We start from the raw sequence: 24845 nt of genomic DNA on the forward strand, positions 1-24845 counted from the left end.
TGGAAGTCAGTTTCCTTGGATGCTTTCCCCACACTCACATCACAAGGTTCATCCACTTCCTCCATGCAAGCCTGTCTTTCCCTCTGCTCTGTACAAACATGCTCTATCTCCCATTCCCATGTCTTTGCCTAGACTGAACCCCATATCTACTATGCACTCCTTCCTCACCTCTGCCTCATGGAATCCTTCACTTTGAGACACAAGTGAAGCACTATCTTCTACAGGAAGCCTCTTCTGATCTTGGCAATTGCTAGTGCCCTCCCTTTTCTAGCTAGAATTTTTTTTTTATGCTGTGCTGTAAGGGTCCACTGAGGTAGTTCAGGCCTGGAACTTGGCTTCTGGCCAATCAGGGAGCAAGGGCCCCTGAAACTGCTGAGGAAAGCATAAACACAACCTCCATTTCCATCGCTAGATGTCTCACATGTGCAGATGTTTGTAGAACATAACATCCACAGCAGGTGTCCTATCTTGACTGGTAGTCTGGACGGGTAAACAAAACTATTCCGGGACTGAACTATGTATCCCAGAAAAGATATAAAACAAGTATACTGCACTAATAAACAGTTTTGTTCACCAACATGGCTTGCCTGGCTAATTCTCTCTCCTCTCAGTTCATTGCCCAAGTCCCTCACCCACAACGGCTGTTGGCACTGTGCCAAAAAAAAGTCCAAGGATTCTCTAATAGGTACCGCTGCCAGTTATATAATCAATGACACAGAGATAGGATTAAATAAACCATTTTATTATGCTCAGAGGATACTCACTGTAAAGAAAAATCAATGAGTCCTGAGCAATAATTTTAGCAACCTTATATAGCTTATGGTTATAGTAGCAGGATGAGTACAATGAAACCAGTTAACCCAGGGACTAGAATTGATGTCTCAACTTGATTTTGTAGATTCTATCAAGTTAACATGACCTGCTCATCTTAAATAAATGGCAGTAACAAACCTGAGACAGAAATTCTCTTATCACAATGCACACACGTTATATGTGTATATGAATACATGGACATCTTGTCTCCTCAGTTACAATGTAAACTCCTTGAAAACAGGGACTGCTTCATTTTTTGTCTTTGTAAATCTAGTTCTTGGCCCAGTGCCTGACACACAGTCATTAGAGGTTTGTTGATTAATTGTTCTTTAGTTTTATGGAGTCACATTTAGACTCACCCAAGGTCACACAGCTAGCATCAGAGGCAGGATTTTAATCCAGGTCTTCCTGACTGGATTATCTACAGGCTGGTTATCTATCTATCACAGCTTAATGAACACCCTGTTAGAAAAATTATCTCATTTTAATGGCCGTTAAAGTCCTCTAGATTTCCTTCTCTTCACTTTAGGATGTTTATTTTAGCTGAAAAGTTCCAAGTTCACATGCCTAAAGGGCTATAAAACCGTACATATCCCTTGTTCCAGCAATACCACTGCTAGGTCTATATCCCAAAGACATCCAAAAAAAAGGGAAAGGGCCCTATTTGTACAAAAATATTTATAGCACCTCTTTTTGTGGTGGCTAAGAACTGGAAATTGAAGGGATGCCCATCAATTGGGGAATGGATGAACAAGTTCTGGTAAATGATTGCAATGGAATACTATTGTGCTATAAGAAATGATAAGCAGGATGATTTCAGAAAAACCTGAGAAGACTTACATGAACTGATGCAAAGTGAACAGATGCAGAACACTGTACACAGTAACTGTAATATGGTTCGATGAAGAATTGTGAACGGTCAGCTATTCTCAGCAATACAATGATTGAAGACAATCCCAAAGGACTAACGATGAAGCATAGTATCTGCCTCCAGAGAAAGAATTGATATGGTTTGAATACAGACTAATTGATGCTATTTTTCACTTTCTTATTCTTTTGTTCTTGTACAAAATGACTAATCTGGAAATGTTTTACATGATTGAACACGTAATATATGTATAACCTATATCTGGTTGTTTACCATCTGGGGGGGAAGAGAGAGGAGGAAAGGATAGAATTTGTAATTTAAAACTTTATAAAAAAGAAGCAAATGTTTAAAAATTGTTTTAGCATGTAATTGGGGAAAAATAAAATATTATATATCTGTAGTAAAAAAAAAAAAGTTCTGAGTTGAGTCACAATTGCTCTGTGCCTCCAGTGAGGAAAAACTGGAAACATCCAGGCAGATGTGGGGTTCTCTGCCAAACCTTACATTTATATCTGTCTCTAGTTAACTCCTGGCCTTGTCATGGCTGATTCATGAGGCAAAATTCACTTTATTGAAAATATCTGAGTGATGAGAGAGCGTATTATATTGTGATATCAATGCAGCCTCTGAGGCTGAGAAGTTACAAAGTATGGATTGGTTCTCTGCCTCTTCCACTAATTTTGGCCTAATAATTAACAGCAAGAAAACAGAGGTTCTCCACTGGCCAGGACTGCACCATCCATATGTGGAACTATCAGTTACAGCAAATGGAGAAATTTGGAATACTGTGGATAAGTTCACTTACCCTGGCCGTATACTTTTCAGGGATGTACACACAGATGGTGAGGCTGATGTACAGATTGCCAGAGCTAGGTCAGTGTTTGGGAGGCTCTTTAGAAAAGTGTAGGAGAAGAAAGGCATTAGGTTGCCTACCAAGCTGAAGGTCTACAGAGCCATTGTGCTGACCCCATCGTTGTATGCCTGTGAAACCTAGACAGTTTACTAGTGCCATTCCAGGAAAGTGAATCACTTCCATTTGAATTGTCTTAGGAAGACTCTGAAGATCACCTGGCAGGATAAGATACCAGACACTGAGGTCCTTACTTGAACTAAACTGCCAAGCATTCAAACGCTACTGCAGAGAGCGCAACTCCGATGGGTTGGCCATGTTGTTCAAATGGCAAGTGTACATTTGCCTAAAAGACTATTTTACAGAGACCTCACCTAACGCAAGAGCTCACATGGAGGTCTGAAGAAGTGATACAAGGACACTCTCAAGGTCCCTCTGAAGAACTTCGGAATAGATTGCATGACATGGGAGATGCTGGCACAGGATTGCCCAGCATGGTGTGCCTGCATCAAAGAAGGTGCTGTATTCTATGAGCAAAGCAGAACTGCAGTAGCTCGAAATGCGAGAGGTTCAAATGTAATTTAAATTTATTTATTAACATATTTAGTTTTCAGCATTGATTTTCACAATAGTTTGAATTACAAATTTTCTCCCCATTTCTACCCTCCCCCCCACTCCAAGATGGTGTATATTCTGGTTGCCCTGTTCCCCAGTCAGCCCTCCCCTCTATCACCCCCCTCCCCTCTCATCACCTTTTCCCTTCCTTTCTTGTAGGGCAAGATAAATTTCTATGCCCCATTGCCTGTGTATCTTATTTTCTAGTTGCATGCAAAAACTTTGTTTTTTGAACATCTGTTTTTAAAACTTTGAGTTCCAAATTCTCTCCCCTCTTCCCTTCTCACCCACCCTCTCTAAGAAGTCAAGCAATTCAACATAGGCCACGTGTATCATTATGTATAACCCTTCCACAATACTCATGTTGTGAAAGACTAACTGTATTTTGCTCCTTCCCAACCCATCCCGCTTTATTGAATTTTCTCCCTTGAACCTGTCCCCTTTCCAAAGTGTTTGTTTTTGATTACCTCCACCCCCATCTGCCCTCCCCTCCATCATCCCGCCCCTTTTATTTTTTTTATCTTCCTCCCTCTTCTTTCCTGTGGGGTAAGATACCCAATTGAGTATGTATGGTATTCCCTCCTCAGGCCAAATCTGATGAGAGCAAGGTTCACTCATTCCCCCCTCACCTGCCCTCTCCCCTCCTCCCACAGAACTGCTTCCTCTTGCCACCTCTATGTGAGATAATCCACCCCATTCTATCTCTCCCTATCTTCCTCTCTCAGTATGTTGCTCTCTCATCCCTTAATTTGATTTTATTTCTTTTAGATATCTCCCCTTCATCTTCAACTCACCCTGTGTCTGCTGTCTCTCTCTCTCCTATATATATATATATCTATATATATATATCTATATCTATCTATATATATATATATACACACACACACACATAAACACACAAATATATATACATATATATATACACACAGATATATACATACATACACACTCACTTATATATATATATACACATAAACATATATATATATATATATATATGCATATTCCCTTCAGCTACCCTAATACTGAGGTCTCATGAATCATACATGTCATCTTTCCATGGAGGAATGTAAACACAAGAGTTCAACTTTAGTAAGTCCCTTGCAATTTCTGTTTCTTGATTACCTTTTCATGCTTCTCTTGATTCTTGTGTTTGAAAGTCAAATTTTCTATTCAGTTCTGGTCTTTTCACTGAGAAAGCTTGAAAGTCCTCTATTTTATTGAAAATCCATATTTTGCCTTGGAGCATGATACTCAGTTTTGCTGGGTAGGTGATTCTAAGTTTTAATCCTAGCTCCACTGACCTCCGGAATATCGTATTCCAAGCCCTTCGATCTCTTAATGTAGAAGCTCCCAGATCTTGGATTATTCTGATTGGGTTTCCACAATACTCAAATTGTTTCTTTCTGGCTGCTTGCAGTATTTTCTCCTTGATCTGGGAGCTCTGGAATTTGGCGACAATATTCCTAGGAGATTTCTTTTTGGGATCTATTTGAGGAGGCGATCGATGGATTCTTTCAATTTCTATTTTGCCCTGTGGCTCTAGAATATCAGGGCCGTTCTCCTTGATAATTTCTTGAAAGATGATATCTAGGCTCTTTTTTTGATCATGGCTTTCAGGTAGTCCAATAATTTTAAAATTCTCTCTCCTGGATCTATTTTCCAGGTCAGTGGTTTTTCCAATGAGATATTTGACATTGTCTTCCATTTTTTCATTCCTTTGGTTCTGTTTTATAATATCTTGATTTCTCATAAAGTCACTAGCTTCCACTTGCTCCAATCTAATTTTTAAAGTAGTATTTTTTTCAGTGGTCTTTTGGACCTCCTTTTCCATTTGACTAATTCTGCCTTTCAAGGCATTCTTCTCCTCATTGGCTTTTTGGAGCTCTTTTGCCATTTGAGTTAGTCTGTTTTTTAAGGTGTTGTTTTCTTCAGTGTATTTTTCAGTATTTTTTGGGTCTCTTTTAGCAAGTCATTGACTTGTTTTTCATGGTTTTCTTGCATCCTTCTCATTTCTCTTCCCAATTTTTCCTCTACTTCTCTAACTTGCTTTTCCAAATCCTTTTTGAGCTCTTCCATGGCCTGGGACCAGTTCATGTTTTTCTTGGAGGCTTTTGTTGTAGGCTCTATGACTTTGTTGTCTTCTTTAGGCTGTATGTTTTGGTCTTCTTTGTCACCAAAGAAAGAATCCAAAGTCTGAGACTGAATCTGGGTGTGTTTTCGCTGCCTGGCCATATTCCCAACCAACTATCTTGACCCTTGAGTTTTTCAGTGGGGTATGACTGCTTGTAGACTAACGAGTTCTGTGTTCCACGTTTGGGGGGGAGGTGCCAGCTCTGTCACACCAGCACTACTCCTTCCCCAAGAACCCCCAACCCGGACTGGGCTTAGATCTTCAGCAGGCTGTGCACTCCTGCTCTGATCTGCCACTTGATTCCTCCCACCAGGTGGGCCTGGGGCTGGAAGCAACAACAGCTGTAGCTGCCACCTCTGCTGCCCCCGGGGCTGGAAGGCGAACAGTGAACTCCTTCCACTCCTGCAGCTTTTCCCACTAACCTTCTCCACAGTCTTTGGTGTTTGTGGTTTGAGAAGTCTGGTAACTGCCAAAACTCACTGATTCAGGGCGCTAGGGCCCCCTTCGCCCGGCTCCTGGTCTGGCCGGTCCACGCCGCTCAGGCTGGGCTCTGCTCCACTCCGTTCCCAGCTCCCAGCTCCTTGTGGGATAGACCTCACCCAGAGACCATCCAGGGTGTCCTGGGCTGGAGCCCTGCTTCCCTCTGCTGTTTTGTGGGTTCTGCCATTCTAGAATTGGTTCAGAGCCATTTTTTATAGGTTTTTGGAGGGACTCGGCAGGGAGCTCAAGCTGGTCCCTGCTTTCCAGCCACCATCTTGGCTCCGCCCCGAGAGGTTCAAATTTAAAGGCATCTCTACTCCAAATGTTCTTGTGGACTATTTATGCCTGACCTGTGGTTGAGCCTTCCAAGGTCATAGTGGTCTCATCAGCCACAGGCAGACACACTGTACCTTGACTCCAACGAAGGACAACAACCAATCAGTATCTATAATAGTATCGTGGGAGTTTTTGTTTTCCCTGTTGTCATTTGGGATCTAGCATTGCTACTTTAATTATGAGGAAAGTCCCAGAGGCAGCTGAGATTTTCCCAAGACTTTCAATTATTTCCATGGGAATAAGAAACCTGGGGAGGGGTGAGTGCTAAAAAAATTTATGATGCTTACTTGGTGGTAGTAAATCGTAGACTCTTCTCTTATTGGTGCTTTTTGTTAAAAACAGATCTGTTGTTATATCCTTCTGTAGTTATCTTTAAAATATAAACCTTATAAGCATAATTTGAAATGTTAATCTTTACTTTCACCTGTCTCAACTGTAAATTCCTTTCTCCTCTCGGTAGCTGTAATCAATCCATCAATAAACACTTAATAATCAATAAACATTTATTATGTACTAGACAGGCAGTGTGCTAAGAGCTGGGGATACAAAAAGAGACAAAAGATATAGAACAATCTAATGGGGGAGACAACATCCAAATATATACAAAGCAAGCTACATATGGAATAAATAGGAAATAATTAATAGAAGGAAGGCACTGAGATTAAGAGGGGTTAGGGAAGGCTTCTTGTAGAATCTGAGATTGTAACTGGAACTTAAAGGAAGCCAGAAAGGTCAGGATGATGAGTACAAGAGGAAAAGTGTTCCAGATAAGGAAGAGAGACAGAGAAAATGGCCAGAGCTAAGAGATGGAATGTCTTGTTTATAGAACCGGAGGCCAGTATCACTGGGTGGAAGAGTATGTATTGGGGAATAAGGTATAAGAAGACTGGAAAGGTAGGAGGTGGCCAGGTTATTAAGGGCTTTGAATGCCAAACAGAGCAATTTTTTTACCTGTTTGATTATAGCTAAGTTATATATATATATATATATATATATATATATATATATATATATATATATATATATATATATATATATATATATGCTTTATTTTCTGTATGTAGTTTCATTTTATTAATACTTTATTTGTGAATGCATTTTCTACTTATGTTAGCCACTTGGAATTCCTAAATCCTTTCAAAGTGCAGCCCAAGCACTTCCTTCCACAAAAAGGTCTTTCCTGATCCCAAATCCACCCCTCCTCCAAGTTGGTAGCATTTTTTCCCATTTGAAATTACTTTCTATAAATTTGAATATTATTTTGAATTTGCTTACCAGGTTACATTTTGTGTCATCCCTGTGGAATAAATACTCTTTAAGGACAGGAATTGTCTTTTTCTTCTCTTGTCTTTTTTTCTTTTAACCCTAGAAGCTGAAAGAGTGCCATTCACATTGCAAATACTTAGTAAAAACCTATTGAACTGATGAGATTGTCTAAATTTTAAAAAGATCAGAAATAGTAAACAGCAGCATGCAGGTATAAATAATGCTTCAGCAAAGTATGAATTTTACTGACTTGTTAACTACTGCAAACTGTTTAGAAGCTTGGGATTAAGGAATCATTATAAACATGACACAAAATTTCTTTTGAATCTTCTCAAGATAAAAACCCAAAACATGAGGTCAGATTATGGCATTAAAACTTCTAAATACTAACAAACTCCATATTACCCTCTAAAATCACAAACTGTTACTTATTTCCCACAAGGGCAAAACATCACTGAGCTACCTGCTCATGCTTTTCTATAGATATAGTGACATTTACTAGAAGATATGTGGAAAGTTTAACATAAAAAGTTATAAAAGGAATCATAAATAAAAAAGAGAATCTAAATACATTTTAATGTGAACTTACGTTGCTGGAGATAATTTATTCTCCTAATCTCAGTTTCCAGTATAGTTTACAATGGCTGATTTAGCGTTTTAAGAGATGTTTTTTATTTTTCCCGATAGATATTGTCATTTTTTTCTTTAACGTCTTTAATAAGGATGTAAACAACCTCCAAGAATGATATTCTTCAACTATAGGCTCTATCTAAGAAGAACAATAAAGTAATTTTGTCCTCAGCTACATTGTGATTTACTTTATATATTGGCTAGGGGACAAAAAAAAGACAAGGTCTAACCTAAAACTTTGCCTACATTTACAAGTTAGTCAAACACTATTTTTTCGTTTCTACTATTTTCAATGTCATATTACATCATTTGTATTTGTTTTCTTCCTGTTCCTAACTATTCCTTGAAGACAGGGAAAACAACTATACGTTCCGCACAATTCCTTGCAAATAACAGATGTTCAATACCTGTTTGTTGAGTTGAATTTGATAACTTAGAATATGTTACTATTTTTTGGGTCTTCCATATGGGATGGGTTAATATTTAGGGTACTTAAAAAACATGATCTGACCTTATTTTGTCATTAAGATTTCATGATGAGTTACTATGATTCCATAATAGTAAATTTACAAAGTTTTCAACAGTCATTAAGCTTGCAAAAATACTGGTCTATCTGCTATCAATATCAATATCTATATCTATCTATCTATATATTTCTACCTTTAATGTATATTTTTCTATTGAAATTTACTAATTCTAACTCCAATCTATTGCCCCAGAACATGGAATTGGAAGACAGAAGAGCTGAACTTGAATCTCACTTTGCTACTTGTTAGCTATAGCATCTCAATCAGAGCATTTTGTATTTGCTTCTGGAGGCAATAGTGAACCACTGGAGTTGTGTGTGTGTGTGTGACATGATTAGACCTGCACTTTAAGAAAGTTCACTTTAGTGGCTGAGTGGAGGATGGGCTACAGTGGGGAGAGACTTGGGGCAGACAGATCCACCAGCAGTTACTGCAACAGTCCAGGTGGGAGGTGATGAGGGCCTACACCAGAGTGATGGTTATAATCTAAAATTATACAGTTTTCCTTCCCCCCCTTTCTTTTTCTGTTGTAATTGGAGATTATATAAGCCTTAAAAAATCTGTTCATTGCCCAGAGTTATTCGAGAATTCTGGGCCTGAGCTTAAGTACATATAACATACCTGAGCTTTGCCTTCTAAATCTGTGTTGACAGCTTTGATCACCAGTAGCACCTAACAATGAATAATGATCTATAGTGGAAAGTATATAGTGGAAAGGCAGGCATCAGGAGGGGAAGATGGGAAAAGAGCCGATTACACTTATATACTCAGAAATATAGAAGGATTTATGTCTTCTGTCAAGTGATGGGGCATGTATGTCTATTACCTGCTGATGGTATGTGTCACATCCTTGAGTGAGTAAGCAGCAGTTTACTTGTCTGTCTGTATTCTGTGATGGCTTTTTTATTGGCAGTAGCTCATAAAGATCCTGAAATTTCTCAAAACGGAGAGCATGAGATGTCTTCTACTTTTCTTTTTCTGTCTCTTTCTTTGTATCTTCATCAATTAAGCGAGTACATGGCACACAGTAACCCTTAATAAATGTTTGGGGCAGCTAGGTGGTGCCATAGTGCATAGAGGTGGGGGCCTGGAGTCAGGAAGACTCCTCTTCTGAGTTCAAATTTGGCCTCAGACACCTACTAGCTATGTGACCCTGGGCAAGTCAAGTCACTTAACACTGTTTGCTTCAGTTTCACGACTGAAATGACTGGACAGCAAAAATAAGTGTTTATTGACTGAGTTCCCAGATAGTGTCTCTCTTTTATACAAAGTGCCTATTCTCTTACCCAATGGCTTTGAGTTATGGAGGCATACAGGTCCTGTTCAGTACCCTATTTTGATTGTCTGATTCAATTTAAAAAAAAAAAAGATTGCCCCTAGTTAAGGCACAAGAACCAAATGGATGGTTTTAACCCCACCCTTACAACAGCACTGGCTTCTATAATGTTTAATTTGTAGAAAGTTGTTTCAGTCCTCTGATTTTATCAGTGTGGAGAATTCCCAGTATGTAATCTTCTCCAGGGCAGCTGTGTGGCAAAGTGGATAATGTACTGGCCTTTGGAGTTAGAAGACCTGAGTTCAAATCTGACCTCAGATATTTCTTAGTTATGTGCCTGTTTGCTTCAGTTTCTTCATCTATAAACTCAGCTGAAGAAGGAAATGGGAAACCACTCCAGTAGGGTCATGAAGAGTCATACATACCTGAAACAACTCAAAAACAATCTTCTCTAAGGAAAATTTCAACTCATCTTTCTACAGTTACCTAGAATACTGAGAGGATGTGACTTGCTCAGAAAGGGTCATATAAGTAGTATGTGACCAGAGGAAGGACTTTGTGATTCTCTGGGACCAATCTATGCACTCTACCTCTCTAAATATTATGACACTGAATTTTTAAAATGAAAGATGTTCCAAAAATGGATCAGATTTGTTCATTAGTGAGGTAGCTGGGTGGCACTGGATCCAGGTAAATGACAGAGGCCAGATGCCAGACAGGAGGCCCTATCAACTTCTCCAACTTTGGTGACACTACCAGAAAAGTGTCTCTCCAGCTCCAAACCCAAACTAGAAGGTTGAGAAGGGGCCATCTACCATCTGCATTTCTATTGGCTCAATTCAATCTCCAGCCCACCTTTCTGCAACCTCTGGTCTCCAAGATTCCATAGGCCTTGATCACCTGGGACCTGGGACTGTGTCTGCCTTATCTCCTATTTGGATTAGACTCCCCCCAGGCAGACACTTCTCTATGCTCCCCTTATTAACTACAGAAGCAGCTGGCCTAGCAACCTATAGCGTGCTGAGCTTCGGAGTCAGGAAGGACCAAGTTCAAATCCAGCCTCAGATACCTAGGCAAGTGTGCCTCAGATTCCTCAACTACAATGGAGATATTAATATACTTCCCAGGGTTGTTATGAGAATCAAACGGCATAACATTTGCAAAAAGGGCCTGCCATAGAGTTTATTCCTAAAAGTACTGATTGGCTGAGGCAGAAAGACCCTTTACCGGGTAGATCTAGCACGGTCAGTTCCACTATGTTTTTCTGAGGATCCAACCGGGAATACTTTCTTGCAGAAGCCCTGGTCTGGGCTGGGTTTATCTAGATCCAGAGAAAACAGGTTTACTAGGACTGGGCCAGAGGTGGGAGAGCCCGGGGGTAAAACGGGTGGAGGGATGACCTAATAATCATTCCCATCGAGAAGACTCCCCAGGATGTCAGAAGCCCTGGAGGGTTTCTCACACCTGGCTTAGTCTGGAATAGCTCAGCCTCACCTTCCCCAGCTAGAACTCGAGATCAGGGGCCTTTTCATGTTAGGGTTATGACGGGAGGGCTCCCAGGCCAGCAGATCCTCCCGCCCCCCGCCCGGGAATGGATCTCCCTACTCGGATCCAGGACTTGTGGCCCCTTACACGTAAACCACTACCGGTCTTTAATAGACAATTATGGACTGGATGTGTTACTGGGGCTTATAACCTCACTTGGAGGTGTGTGTGTGTGGGGGGGGGGTCCCTGAACTGGTGCTGCAGGCCAGGCTGCAGTTTCACAGGGTGGGAAGCCAGTCTCCGGACACCACCCCGTCCTGGGCTAGGTCTAAGGCAGGATGGTCCCCCGCTCAGATCCGAGCCCAAGGTCTGGGCCGCCCCTCGGAATGAGCAGGGCGAGCCGGCTGAGGGCCGTCCACGCTCGGGTCACTGAGCCCTGGGGACCTGCACCCCCACCCCACCTGGGGTTCCCTCGGTGGGGTTATGGCAAGAAGCATTTATTAAGCGCCTACTGTGTGCCAGTTGCTCTGGGGATACAAAGAAGGGCATAAACGCTGCCCACGCCCTTGAAAGGGTTCCCAGTCCGCTGGAAGGGTGGGGTGACCCAGACCCCGCATCCGGGGCCCGCAAGGCATCACAATCACTATTCTCCACCGCCCACCCGCGGGCGTTATGACGTCATCGTCACGCAGGACAACACCGCGAGTCTGGCCGAAGCGCCCCAGTCCGCCCGGAGTCCGAGGCGGAGCCGGGCGCCGCGTCTCGACGTTAGGTCCCAAACCTTTCCCGAAAGGACCAGACGGTCCAAGGAAGTTTCGAACTCACGACCAGACAGCAGCCGAGGGCGGGGGAAGTGGGAGCCGGAAGAAGACGAAGAAGAAGTGGCGGTAGAGAAGGAGGAGCCAGAGAAAGAAGGAGGGGCCCACCGGCAGCCGCAGGCGAAGTCTTGGGGCGGGGCGGAGGGGGTTGGAGTGTGGGCGGAGTCGCTGAGGAGCGGCGTCCATCTCCTCAGGGGGAGGGGAATCGGCGGAGGGCGGAGCTCTCTCTCTTAGCCTCCATTGCGCTTGCGCACGGCCCAGTTCCCTCCAACCCCTCGTTTTCGAGGTTGAGCCACGCAGGCAGCGTCACGCCTGGGCGCGTGACGTAACCGCCGTTTCCCTCCCCCACCCCGACGTCCCTTACGTCGCCGCGTCGCTTGGGTCGGGCTGGCCGCGGGCGCTGCCGCCATTTTGCTCGCGCTGAGGTGAGGCGGCAGCAGTCGCGACGTCCGCCGGTACACGGAACGGGACAGAGGCGCGAGGCCCTCGCCGCGGGCGTCATCCCCTAGTCGCCGCCGCCACCCCCGTCATTGCCACAGCCATCATGCCGTCGTCGCCGCTGCGAGTGGCCGTGGTGTGCTCGAGTAACCAAAACCGGAGCATGGAGGCGCACAACATCCTCAGGTAGCCCTGCAGGGCCTCCGCCCCGGCCCGTCCCCGGAACCACCCGCCGCCCCCCACCCCGCGCAAACAGGCCTCCGGCTGGCCCCAACAACGGGCCCCTCCCTCTCCGCCCCAGCCAGCGCGGTGGGGGGGGAATCCTGAGGGAGGGTCCGGGCGGGGGACGCACCGACTGTTGGCCCTCCCTGCCTCCTCTCAGGCCCGCCCTCAGTATCGCGGGCCCCGGGGTGCGCTCAGAGTCGAAGCGGGGTGGCGGGTTCCCCCCAAGCCCCAACGACCCCACTCTTTTCGAAACTCTGGACCTTTTTCCTTCAGAAGTAGACGGCTCGAGGGTGGGTGGGCGCCCTCTCCCTCCCCGCCCCCCCCCCCACCAGACCGGGTTGTAGACGGGTGGGTGGGAGCGAGATCGGTCCCTTTTTCTGCCGGTGCGTCAGCCTGGTTATTAAACACGGATAAAGCGCTCACCGTGCGCCAGGCGCGGGGCCGAGCATCGGGGATGCCGAGAAAGGCAACAACAGCCCCTGGGGGCCCGGGGGCTCACAGGGGAGACCACCCGCCAACTGCTGCCACGCACCATGAGATGAGACGGGAGACACGGGGAAGTGAAGGGCCGAGCCTTTCTGTGGAAGGTGGGGTTTGGCTCACGCTGTTGGGAAGAACAGACGCAACCTTCGGGTCAGTCCACCAAGGCATTAAGTGCGCTGCACTGGGGCACAGAAAAGTGCAGCCCCTCCCCCAGAAAACAACCCAAAACTGTCGCTCCCAGCTCTCCTGGAGCTCGCTGACTAAGGTGGGGGGAGCACGTGCCAACAACTACCCACAAACAAGCTAAACAGTCACAATAAAGTGGAGATAATTAACAGGAAAAAAATCAATTAAAAGGGGATCGAGAAGGGGAGGTTTTAGCTGGGACTTGAAGGAAGCCTTTCCAGTTTCCATCTGAGGAGGTTTTTTTGTTGTTTTGTTTTTAAATGTGGGGGCGGGGTGGCCAGATTCTTGTGAGGAAGTCTGAAAATGAGGATCTAGGTTCATTAGAATGTAAGCCCCGAGAGGGCAAGGAGTGTCGTTTTCCTGGTATTTGTATCCCCAAAGCTTAGCACTGTGCTTACTAAAATAAATGCTTAGTGACTTTTAGGCCGGATTCTACCTCTTTGGATTTGCACAGTGTCCCCCACCACGGTAAAGTACTGAAATGCTCACTCTTTTATGTATTTTTGTCCTGGGCTGCTTCTTAGACTGATGCTTTTAAATGCATTTTAAGAGTTATAGGATTGCCATAAAAGATAGTGTTGATCCACACAATATTTTTTTAAATGAGCCTGAAGTTAAAAAACCCCTAGCTTAGTAAATGCATTTTGACCATCCAGCAGTGAACCCTGGGGCAAATCGTTTCATCTTTGGGGATCAGTGAGGTAGCAGGCATTTAGCGGGCTTGGGAAAGGCTCCTCGTAGAAGGTGGAATTTTAACTAGGACTCGTAGCCTGGGAGGGCAGGAGATGGAGATGGAGAGGGAGCGAATTCTAAGCATGGGGGAAGGCCCAGGAAAGCCAGGAAGACTGGCGTCATTAGATTCAAGTTGGGGGGGGGTGTGGCCGGTAAAGTAACAATACTGGAAAGGTAGATTAGAGGTCAGGTTAGGAGGGCAGTTTTCTAAGATTAGCAATTGCACACAGAAAGGTTTTGTATCTGCATTAGTAAAGACCTGGTTCCTTACTGACAGCCTACTGTACTGGTGGAATTTACTAGTCCTTTACTAGAACAAACAACAATAACAAAATCCCCAACAACCAAACCAAAACAAATAAACATAAGGGGGAACTGGGTGGATTCGGAACTGGATTTTGGGAGTTTACAAGTCCTGGGTTCAAGACTCACCTCTGACATCCACTTGGTTTACCTCTACAATGCCATGGATCAATCTGTAAGGTTTATTGTAGAGGAGGGGTGGGTACCATCTGCATGGGGGGGGGGGGGGCAATTTCCATACAGGAAACAGCACTCAAATCATTGAGCCAGAGATGTAAAGACAACTAGAAAATAGTGTTTAAAAAAAATAAAAAAGAAAATAGTCTTGGCTTTAATGGTGCTTGGATCCTGCTGTGGGAAGAGCACACTCATATAAACCTATGAGAGCTGACCATTAAGGAGATGTATCAGAAAAGTCAGCACACTAGGGAATCCAGTTCTTGGGGTAGGGTGGGGGAACTCAGGTGGAAAGTTGAATGCCATTTTAGGAGAAGAGTGAGTGAGTCAGTTTGGCTGGAGTCTAGTGAAGGAAAGGGAGTCATGTGAAAAAAGCTTGGGAAAAGGCAGGCAGGAGCCAGATGGTGTAAAGGCTTACATAGAAAAACAAAGGCCCACAATAACAAGAATCTGAATTTAAATAGATTTTTTAAAGTGTTCATTTGTTAAATTTTATATTACATTTTTTGGTCCCTTATACAAAGTAAACTTGTAATTTCATTCTTTTTCAACTGTGGCATATCTATCAAGTGATAATTACTGGCAGAAATATTTATATTCTTACTTGGGATGCTAATCAACATTTCAGTTTCAGCCTATCTCATGACCCAGATGCTGCGTGTTTAATAAAAGTTGAATACAGTTTTGGTAGACCTTCTTTTTGGAAATATTTTTTAGCAGGATCTGGATCTGTGAGTTTGGGAAAGGAAACTCCCTCCTTTATGTAGCTCTCCAGATGGGCCACTGTAACTTAGTGCTGGGGTACTAGAGGTTAAACCACTTAATTGGCCCATTCTCCCAGTTACTTCTGAGGCAGATTTTGAGTTCAGATCTTTCTGTCAGAAACTATCATCAAGGCCCTCTGTACTTTGTTTACTTTATCTTAGTATTCTTTGAAAAAAAAAAACCTCTTACTGCTTCAAAAACCTGTTTTTTAAATTGGATACTCTTCTCATTGCTGATAAGATTTTGGCATTGATTGAATTTTTCCATGCAGGGTAGGAAGGAACCTGAGGGATCACCCAGTTGTAGCCACATAGGATTGCAAGTATGCTTTTTATTTACCTAAAAAGGCATTAGGGAGTGGATGGCTGGGCTGAGGAGCTGGGTATAAATCTTCCTATTAGTTTCTAGTTGTATCCCTAGGCAAATCTATGTGGATTGTAGGCAGTTTGCTAGCATTTAGTTGATTCTTGGGTGGTTACAATCAACGTTGATGGAAGTACTCTACAGATTTTTGGCCCATTTGTATTAAGTATATGTTCTATGTAGGGGGGAAATGCCCCTCTTTTATTCCTGTAATGAGCATTAGGTGCTTTCTAGGTGCTGTTTTATTGGGAATTTCCAAAATTATTGCACCTATAAAGGTATGTTGTAATTTCTTTTTTAAAAAATCATTTTTAGGGGGCAGCTAGGTGACACAGTGAGTAGAGCACTAGCCCAGGAGTCAGGAGGACCTGAGTTCAAATCCAGTCTCAGACACTTGATACATGTACTAGCTGTGTGACCTTGGGCAAGTCACTTAACCCCAATTGCCTTGCCAAAAAAACCAAAATAAAACCAAAAAAATCATTTTTAAGGTCTCCAGAGAAGGAATTTGACAAGAGATTGGAGTATCTCATTGGTACTCTATATAAAATTTATTTTTTATTAATTTTTTTGGCGGGGAGAGGGAGAATTTCAGCAGGATATTTTGAAATTAACAAGCAGATGTAAAAAATCACAAGAATTGTCACCCTTAGCTGTGATCCCAAAGTTCGTACAGTTACTACGTTTAAATATCAGTCAAATCTTGTAAGCTTCATTTAGGGGAAGGTATCATATGTGTTTGGGTTTAAGGCATTGAGATTTAATCTTTTAAGTGATTATCACAAGTGATCACAGGATCAAATATCATTTCTTTGACTAGATCAAGGTGGGGAACCTGAGGCCTGTGGCCTCCTAGGTCCTTGGGTTCAGCCTATGGATTGAGTCCCAAGTCTTACAGGAATAAATTCTATTATTAAGGGGATTTGTTCTGTGAAGTTTGGGTTTCAGTCAGAGGGCCAAATTTGAGGACCTAGAGGGCCACATGTGGCCTCGAGTTTGAAGGTTCCCCACCCTTCAACTGGACCATGTCTACATAGCCACCTGCGTATTTGAAAGAAGCTATTTCAAAGCGGTTTGCACTTCATTTTTCCCAATATATGATACAATTTGAAACTTAGAATTAACATTTTCCTGTGAAAGGTAGTCTAAAACGAACCTTGTAATATAGAAGACAAAATTACTAAATGTTTCATATTTACTGATATTTTAACCTCTCAAAGACTTTTGCTTTCAGGTGGGTAAGGGAGCCCATGGGGTTCATATGTATGTATGTATATGTGTGGTGGGTGGGTGTTGTGTGTATGTATGCTGTATATGTCCAGAGCTTTTTTAATCTCACCAAAAGTTTTTTTAAAATTTCTTTTTTAAAGTAATCCCCATGGGTTCTTTAGGCATATTTTAGGGTGCTATGCTATAACAAAGTGGAGTTGTGTAAAGCATGGTAACATTCTGTATGACTAGCTCGTCCTTTGGGCCTACATCATAAGATTTAAAATGAGTATAATTTGATGCCTTTTGATTTTATATCAGTCATTTCTAGGGAGAGACAAACATACTCCTTTTAATAGATACAAAAAGTTAAGAAAAAGGATTTAGAGTGTAACTTCACTTTATCCTCCCAAAAATTCAGGAGGAAAATGCTTAAAATAAAAATTCAGACTGGTAGCCAATATCATGTCCATAAATTTGAAGTTGATTTTATCTAGCTTAGCTGGTATAATTTTAGACACAAGAATGTAATTACTTACATGTTTGAGTCCTATATTTGGAGAGTGCTTTAAATATTTTAAAGTAGTAATTAAGAATGGTATGTACAGAAGCATATTGCAAATTGGTGATTGTGTCCTTTGGAGGACAAAGGCAGAACTTTGAGTCCCCTGGCACTGGCATTTATAGCCCTTGGATGTCTGGTCCCGCCCTTTTTCTAGGCTGTGTTGATTTCAGGTCAATCCCCCATGGAGCCTGTGTCCTGCTGACTAGGCCTCTTCCTATTTCTCTGGACAAAACATTCCATTTCCTGCCTCTGGGTCTTTGCCCAGGCCTTTTTTACTCCAGGATGAATTTACTTTGTATCTTTTGTGTTTTTTTTTTTTTCCTTTAACCTGGGTGGCCTGCTTTTCCCCAGTAGATTAGAACTACCTTGAGTTCAGAGGCCTGTATCCCTAACATCTAATAATCAGGAAAAGTATTGAGATTGTGGATTTAGGAGATTGTCTTCAGTCTTAGGAAGCAAGTAGCAGTTGGAATGTAATTACTGTGCATGCTTCAATATCTCTTCTGGAATATAATCTTGGGTCCTATTCTATTAAAAATTAGAGAGGAGTCTGAACAGAGATCACCCCCCTTTACCTGTCAGCAAATGCATCTGGCCTTGAACATCACCAGTGACACATGTTGATTCATAAAGGCCTCATAGGTATGGCCTCTTACTGCTTTGGCCCACCTTTTCTATTATTTCACACTATTATTCACACAGTTCCCTTCTCCCTCCTCAGCTGTTAATTGGATTTGCCTCTCCTGTGTCTGGAAGGTATCTGAAATCTGGAGCTAGTTGAAATCCTTTGGGTCCCAGCTGGGGTGCCATCTTGTGGTTGACTTCCAAGCTAAAGAGAGCCTTCCTTACCCAGTCTCATACTTGATTGTTCTCATTTGTGCACTTTGGTTTTTCAGCCTTGGATTAGGTTATAGATTTGTTCCATTTCCTCCCCCTCCTCTCCCTCCCCTAGTATGTTTTAAGTTCCTTGAGGGCAGGGACTATATTTTAATCTTTGTAACTCAGTGCCTACCACTGCCATGCACACATAGAAGGCATTCTTCTTTGTTGAATATTTGCATTTGGGGGTTAAATTGATTCAGAGACCAAGTCCAGGTGTAGCTGAAGTTCTTTTAAGAATTTATTGGGGTGTGACCTGTTTCCTTAGAAACTCATTTTCTGTGTTGTCTTTGGTGGATGAAAACCCTCCCTTTGGAGCCAATTAATTTGACTTTTATTTCAGTGCTGAAGAACTGCTTTCTACAGGGATTATTAATTATTAGTTAACTCTTAATTTTTAAGTAATTTTTTTTTCAGAAGATGGTGAAAATGAAGATACTTTTGCATTTGTAATGACCCAGGACATTTTCTTCAATATATGATCTGTCTTAATTTGAGAAATTGAGAATATTAATCATTTATTAGTTATGATACAACATTTTGGGGAGAAAGATATAAATCTAGTTTCAAACTAAAAACCTAACTTGACTGGGGAGGTGAGATTTATCTGTAAATTAGACAATATACATTTTATTTGTGTTACAGTGGATTCAAAAGGTCATAGATTTCGAGGTAATCTTGGTTAACCCCCTCATGTTCTAGAGGAAGAGAGACAAAGTTAAGGGACGTCAAAGGGTTGCTGTCTCAGGGCAGCAGATGACAAAGGCCAGATTCCCGGTCCAGGTCTCTGACTCTAGATTAAGTGCCTCAGTTCTGCTGTACCATGCTGATTACTTACTGAAAGCATTACCAGAGAAAGCAGGTTACCTCCTTGGCTCTAGGTTAGTACAGCTTTGCTCATGGATGTTCCTTTGGTCCTGCAAAAACTTGGCAAAATGGGAGCTGGGTGTCAGAGCACTTGCTAAATTGGTCTTCTAAGGTGCTTATAGTTGTGGGTGATAATGGCAGCTGTTTTGGAACGGGGCCAAGTTTTACTTCTGTACATTTTTCAAATTGTGCTTATGTTAAATAGCAACCATAGTATTAAAATTCTTGTTCATAGATATTTGCCAAAAGACTTAGCCTTTTTGTGCTCTGTCTGGGATTGTGAAATCACCTAGTTAAAACTTCCATGTAACGCTATAATTTTAAAATAAAACTTATTGCATGAATTTTAAAGTTTAACTTTTATGAATATTTTTATATCACCCACATTTCCCAATATATAACCTTCCTCTCCCAGAGAGCCATTCCTTAAAACAGAAAAAGACAACAATAGTTTAGCAAAACAGCACGTGGAAAAAGTCTGATTTTAGATGATTGACATCCAGAATTTACCTCACGTCTGCAAAGAAAGAAGTGGGTGTGGGAGGGAAGCGAGAAGATGGTGGGGTGTAGGGCTTCAACCATTTGGCTTTTAATTTTTGAAATAAAAGCAGTTTTATTTCCTAGGATGAATATTTTTGCCATCTTAAATGTGGTCATGTCAACAATTGATTCGTCAAAACATTCAGTAATTGAAATTAGTATTTGGCTAGAGGAAATGGTTTAACACGAAATCTCTGCCCTTTTATATTTTTCCAGCCATCAGGAATGTTATGATGCTCAATTGTTCTTTGTAAATTACTTTTTACCCAAATAGCATGTGCTGTCACATAATTTGCATGATTGTATGAGATAGGAGGCTCATCCTCCAACAAATGGCTGATTAGCCATTTTACTACTGGAAAATTCCCTTGGGTTAAAGAGGTAAAAAGAAACCATAGTTTCTAGCTTCTAAGCAGTATCTCACATCTCAGAGCACAAGATAACAAGATAAATAAAAATAGAATAAAACCTGGATAATGGTAATTTGTGGTTTTCTAAGAATGCATAGTACTAGGCTGTTTTAGAAGGAAAAACAGTTGGTTTTGAGTTGGGGAGATGGCAGCGTTTTTCATGATTTGTTGGTTTATTTCTGTTTACAGAGTGACAGATTTCTAACCTGGATCTTGCATGTTACTTCTCATGTACTTAGCTTTTTAAGCAAACCTCATCTGTGAAAATGAAACTTCCTAAGGTTTTGGGGGTTTGTCTTGGTTTGTTTTAAGAAATCGATTATGGTTATCTTTAGGATTCCGTATACCAGGGGTGTACAAACTCAAATAGAAGCTGGTGTTATTCTAAGGATCCCTGTGGCTGCATTTTGACCTGGAAAACCCCATATTAACATTCTCTTATGCTCTATCATTTTTATTTTATTTGTCAATCATTTCTCAGTGACATTGTAATTTGGTTCAGGTATACTGGGGAGGTGCTTGTCTTGACACCTGTACAAAATTCCTTTAGTAAGCACCCTCTCCCCTCCATGCTGCAATACTACCAAGCCCAGATCTCCATGTGCATATTCCTTCTGTTTGCACAGATTAGGACCTATCTTTGTTTCTTACCCTGGGGGATTCTGTTTTGTATTTTCCCATATGGATTCTAAAAGACTAACTCAAGACCTTTACAAAACCTTTGGTACATTTAAAATCTGTCAGATTGGGGAGAAAAATTATTTACAATTCTTGCACCTTACATATAAAATGAAGTCAATGTCAACTTTTGGAAAAAAAACGAATTCCAAATTAATATATACTGAAATGGGATGTGTGGAACCTAGATGACTAGACTCAGAAGGCCTGATTCCAAATTTTGATGCATTTACCCGGCTGTATAAATTTAAATGTCGTTTGGTCTTTCTACTTTCCATCTACAAATTGAGAGTATTGGACTAGATTTTTAAGGTCCTTTGTAGTTTCATGTTTGCGTCCAGTTGTCCCCTTTTTCATCCTGCACAGTGTTCCAGAGTATTCTCTCTGTAATCCTGTTGTCAAGTCCTTTCTCTTATAAAGACAAACTTTCAGTAGCTTCCAATTGCCTACCACAATAAAGTGCAGACTCCTTAGCCTGGCATTAAACAACCTTGGAATCTGGGTACAACCAATTTATCATCTTCATCTCACACTGTCACCCTTCTTGCACCCCACCTTCCAGGCAGACAGCTAAAGACATACCATAAGTGACATTTTCCCTGCCAGTCCAGTTTCTCAGTAACATTATAAAAACCAAACTCTATCTTGATGACTGCTGAAGTCATAAATAGAGCTATTGGTGACATTATAAACAAATTGTCACTACAGGTCATTTCCTAGGACTAATTATTATACTCATTGTTCTTTAGATTTATCCCACTCTTTCCCCTCCTGTCTTCTGTAGCTCCTGCCCATCCTAAATATTATTGTTGAAGTCCTTCTGTTAGTCAAATAGATGCAACTTCCCCTCAGAAGCATTTCCTAATCGTCTCAGCTGAAAAATCCTTCAGCCTTTTAATTCCTCATATCTCATTTCCAATGTAGGTAGCATGTTCTAATAGTTATGGTTCAATTTTAGCTCTTCTTCCATTCATATTTGCAGTAATGGTGCCTAACACAGTGCTAGGCTATGAGATTGGCACTCAGTAGATGACCATTGCATTGCATTGTTGGAATTTTAATTTACTTTGGGTTGACTTGTCAGATCCTTAAAAATTGAATGTTACATTTAAACAAAGGGTAATTGCCAGTTTGTGGACATTGTGCACCTTGTTAATGGGTATTTTGCTAGAACTGTAATGGCACATTTCATTCATTCAAATAACCTTTAACAACTTCTCTACTCTGATGACGACCTGAGTGATTCCAGAAACAGAATCATGTTTAGTTTGAAGCTAAAGAAATCAGGTAGGAAAGAGGTTCTTTCCATTAAAATCTGCTCTAGCTACCAGCCCCTCCCCCCCATTGCTTTTGTCCAAATCCCCTGCCCAAGAACTATAGAACTATATATATCTATATATCTATCTATATATATCTATATCTATATCTATATATATATATATATATATATGGGGGTGGGGGGTGGGTGTGTGTGTGTGTGTTGAGATTGAGATTTGGACAAAGGGCCAGAACTGGAAAGGGATTATGTAGGGATCACAGATAAAGTTCACAAGTCTTGATGATAATTCACAGTGTCCCATTTGTTTTTGTTTTATTCAGATAAAACATGGGAGGTAAGTAGTGAGATAGCTGGTGTGAGGTCATAGGTTATCCTAAAGTACAACTTTGACAGTAATGTGTTAACCTCTTCTTTGGTTTTTAGGATTTGATCACAAAACCTTTATTTAAACCAGATAATATCCTCTGTTCTCGCAGTACAGCATTTAGCTTTCTGTGGGACTTAGTCCTTTCGTGAGCACCCTTCCCTAGTCAGCCTATCATTTCCTTCCTCTTTCAGATATTTGTGCTTTGTAATCAGATATTAAACTCTCATGCTTCTCATGTCTTTCCCTTGCCTTGTTCCTTCCTCTTCCATCCATAGAAAGAGAATTGAATGTTCATTCAGTTGTTATATATTTAAAAAAAAAAAGTTGTTTGTCTACTTTTACAAGACCCTGTACTCCCCGCTGAGAGCTCAGTAACATAGGGTAAGTTTCTGAAGCAACCCCTATGAGTTTCTGCATTGTTCCCTCCCCCTTCCTCTCTAATCTCGTTTTAGTTCTCCCTGGGAGTGAATTCTGTCCCATTCTGTCATCTGGGCAGTGGAAGATAAGAGAAGGGTCAGGGACATCAGTGTTAGATAGTTTAGAATTGATTTAATGTATGCTTATGCTCTGGAAAGTTTTACATTAAAGTCAAAATTTCCATTTGGATTGGAAGCTTCTGAGGGTAAAGATTGACATTTACATGTCAAGCACATTCATGTCCTTTGGATGGTTTGTCTAGTTCAGGGGTGGGGAATCTACAGCCCCTAGGCCACATGTGGCCTTCTAAGTCCTTGGGTGCAGCCTTTTGATTGAGTCTGTTTTACAGAATAAATCCTTTTGTTAAGGGGATTTGTTCTGTGAAGTTTGGATTCATAAAAGGGCCAAACTTTAGGACTTTGAGGGCCAGATATGGCCTTGAGGCCGCACGTTCCTCACCTCTGGTCTAGTTGGTGCTTTCACAGTATAGCCCATCTGTCTGAAATAACATTGGATAGTAACGATTGCAATTCTTTCTTGGAGTGTAATTGTTTGGACCGGCCTCTACTTCAGTGATTTTGATCACTGAAGCCACTTACTGGTCACTGCCCTCCAGACAATGACTTCTCTGCCCTTTCCCTTATAGGAATATGTAGCGATTAGTCAGTGGACTTACCCTGTGTTTTGAGTAAATTTCATGGATTAATTGACTTCATATTTGGCTATATGACAATGTATAGGTTTCCTCTGTTCCCACTCACATAGTTTATATCCATATTACCACCTCTTGCCCAGATTAGCCTCCTCATTGGTCTCCGTGCCTTCAATCCACCCCAAACCATCCTCTACCTAGCTGTCAGATTGATATAAGCCCTAAAGCACAGATTCCATTTGTTCCTTGCCTCTAAAATCAAAATGCAAAGTCTTTACTGTTGCCTCATAAAGCCTATCTCAGTCTTGAACACCCCCATCCAGGCTCATTGCAATTACTTTAAACACTATCCTAGCCAAACTGGCCTCCTTGCTGTTTCCTGTGCTTGACCTGGCACCTCCTTTTTCCTAGCCTTAGCACAGGCTGTTGTCCAGGCCTGGAATGTGCTGCATTCTATGTTGACTTGAGGGTAAGGATTATCAAATTTGTTTTTGGATCCCCAGCGCTGACCTACAGTAGGAACTTATTCTACGGTAGGAACTTAAATCTTGAATCAAATCATCACTTTCTTCAGGCATTTTTTATCGAATTTTTTTGCATTTGTTCCTGAAAAGATTTTGGAAACATAGTATTGTATTTGATAAATATATTAAAGTACCTTCTACAGAGTAGCAAGTTAACAGAGTCTTCCCTCTTAAAAGTTAAAGGCATGGTCCCTAAACTCAAGTTTACACTCCTTAAGGGCAGGTGAAACACCACAGATGAGCTATAATAATGAATGAAATGTGACAGATATGTAAGAGAAGGGCAGTTAAGTTCTGGGGAAGAAGGACTATTTCCTGGGAGGATTTGGATGTGTTAGGTGGGGAAAGAAGGGGAATGTAAGAGGTTTCTTGATAACAGTTAAGAGGAAGGTACAACCTCTGCATTATTAGTTTTGGTAGATGAGTGTCTTCTGACATGACACTTGAACCAAATCTTAAAATGAGAACTCTTGCTCATTTAAGAAGATCTTACTGTTACCTCTCTCAGTGCTTTAATGGTAAAAAGCTGTGTGAAAAATTTAGCAACAGCAAAAGGTTTCTGGCAATGACCAAAAATTAATTATAAATCAAATGTGTAATGAATCTGAGGAGTTTCTGGCAGTGCTTGCCCAGATTGCATTCTGCAACTTCACTGTAGCCTTGGTTCTGAACACAGAGCATGCGCTGT

The 24845-nt window shown here is 41.6% G+C and overlaps 1 protein-coding gene across 1 annotated transcript in view; it reads left to right on the forward strand.

The window, feature by feature from the left end:
- The first annotated feature begins 12491 nt into the window (after positions 1-12491).
- The window catches only part of SSU72 (SSU72 homolog, RNA polymerase II CTD phosphatase), a 45068-nt gene continuing 32714 nt past the window's right edge, over positions 12492-24845 (forward strand). Inside the window, exon 1 of the mRNA XM_036743183.1 lies at positions 12492-12722. Coding sequence (XP_036599078.1) covers positions 12643-12722 — 80 coding nt within the window. The 5' untranslated portion in view covers positions 12492-12642. The remainder of the gene's footprint in view (positions 12723-24845) is intronic.

The sequence above is a fragment of the Trichosurus vulpecula genome, chromosome 2 (assembly GCF_011100635.1).
Source record: "Trichosurus vulpecula isolate mTriVul1 chromosome 2, mTriVul1.pri, whole genome shotgun sequence".
NCBI lineage: Eukaryota > Metazoa > Chordata > Mammalia > Diprotodontia > Phalangeridae > Trichosurus > Trichosurus vulpecula.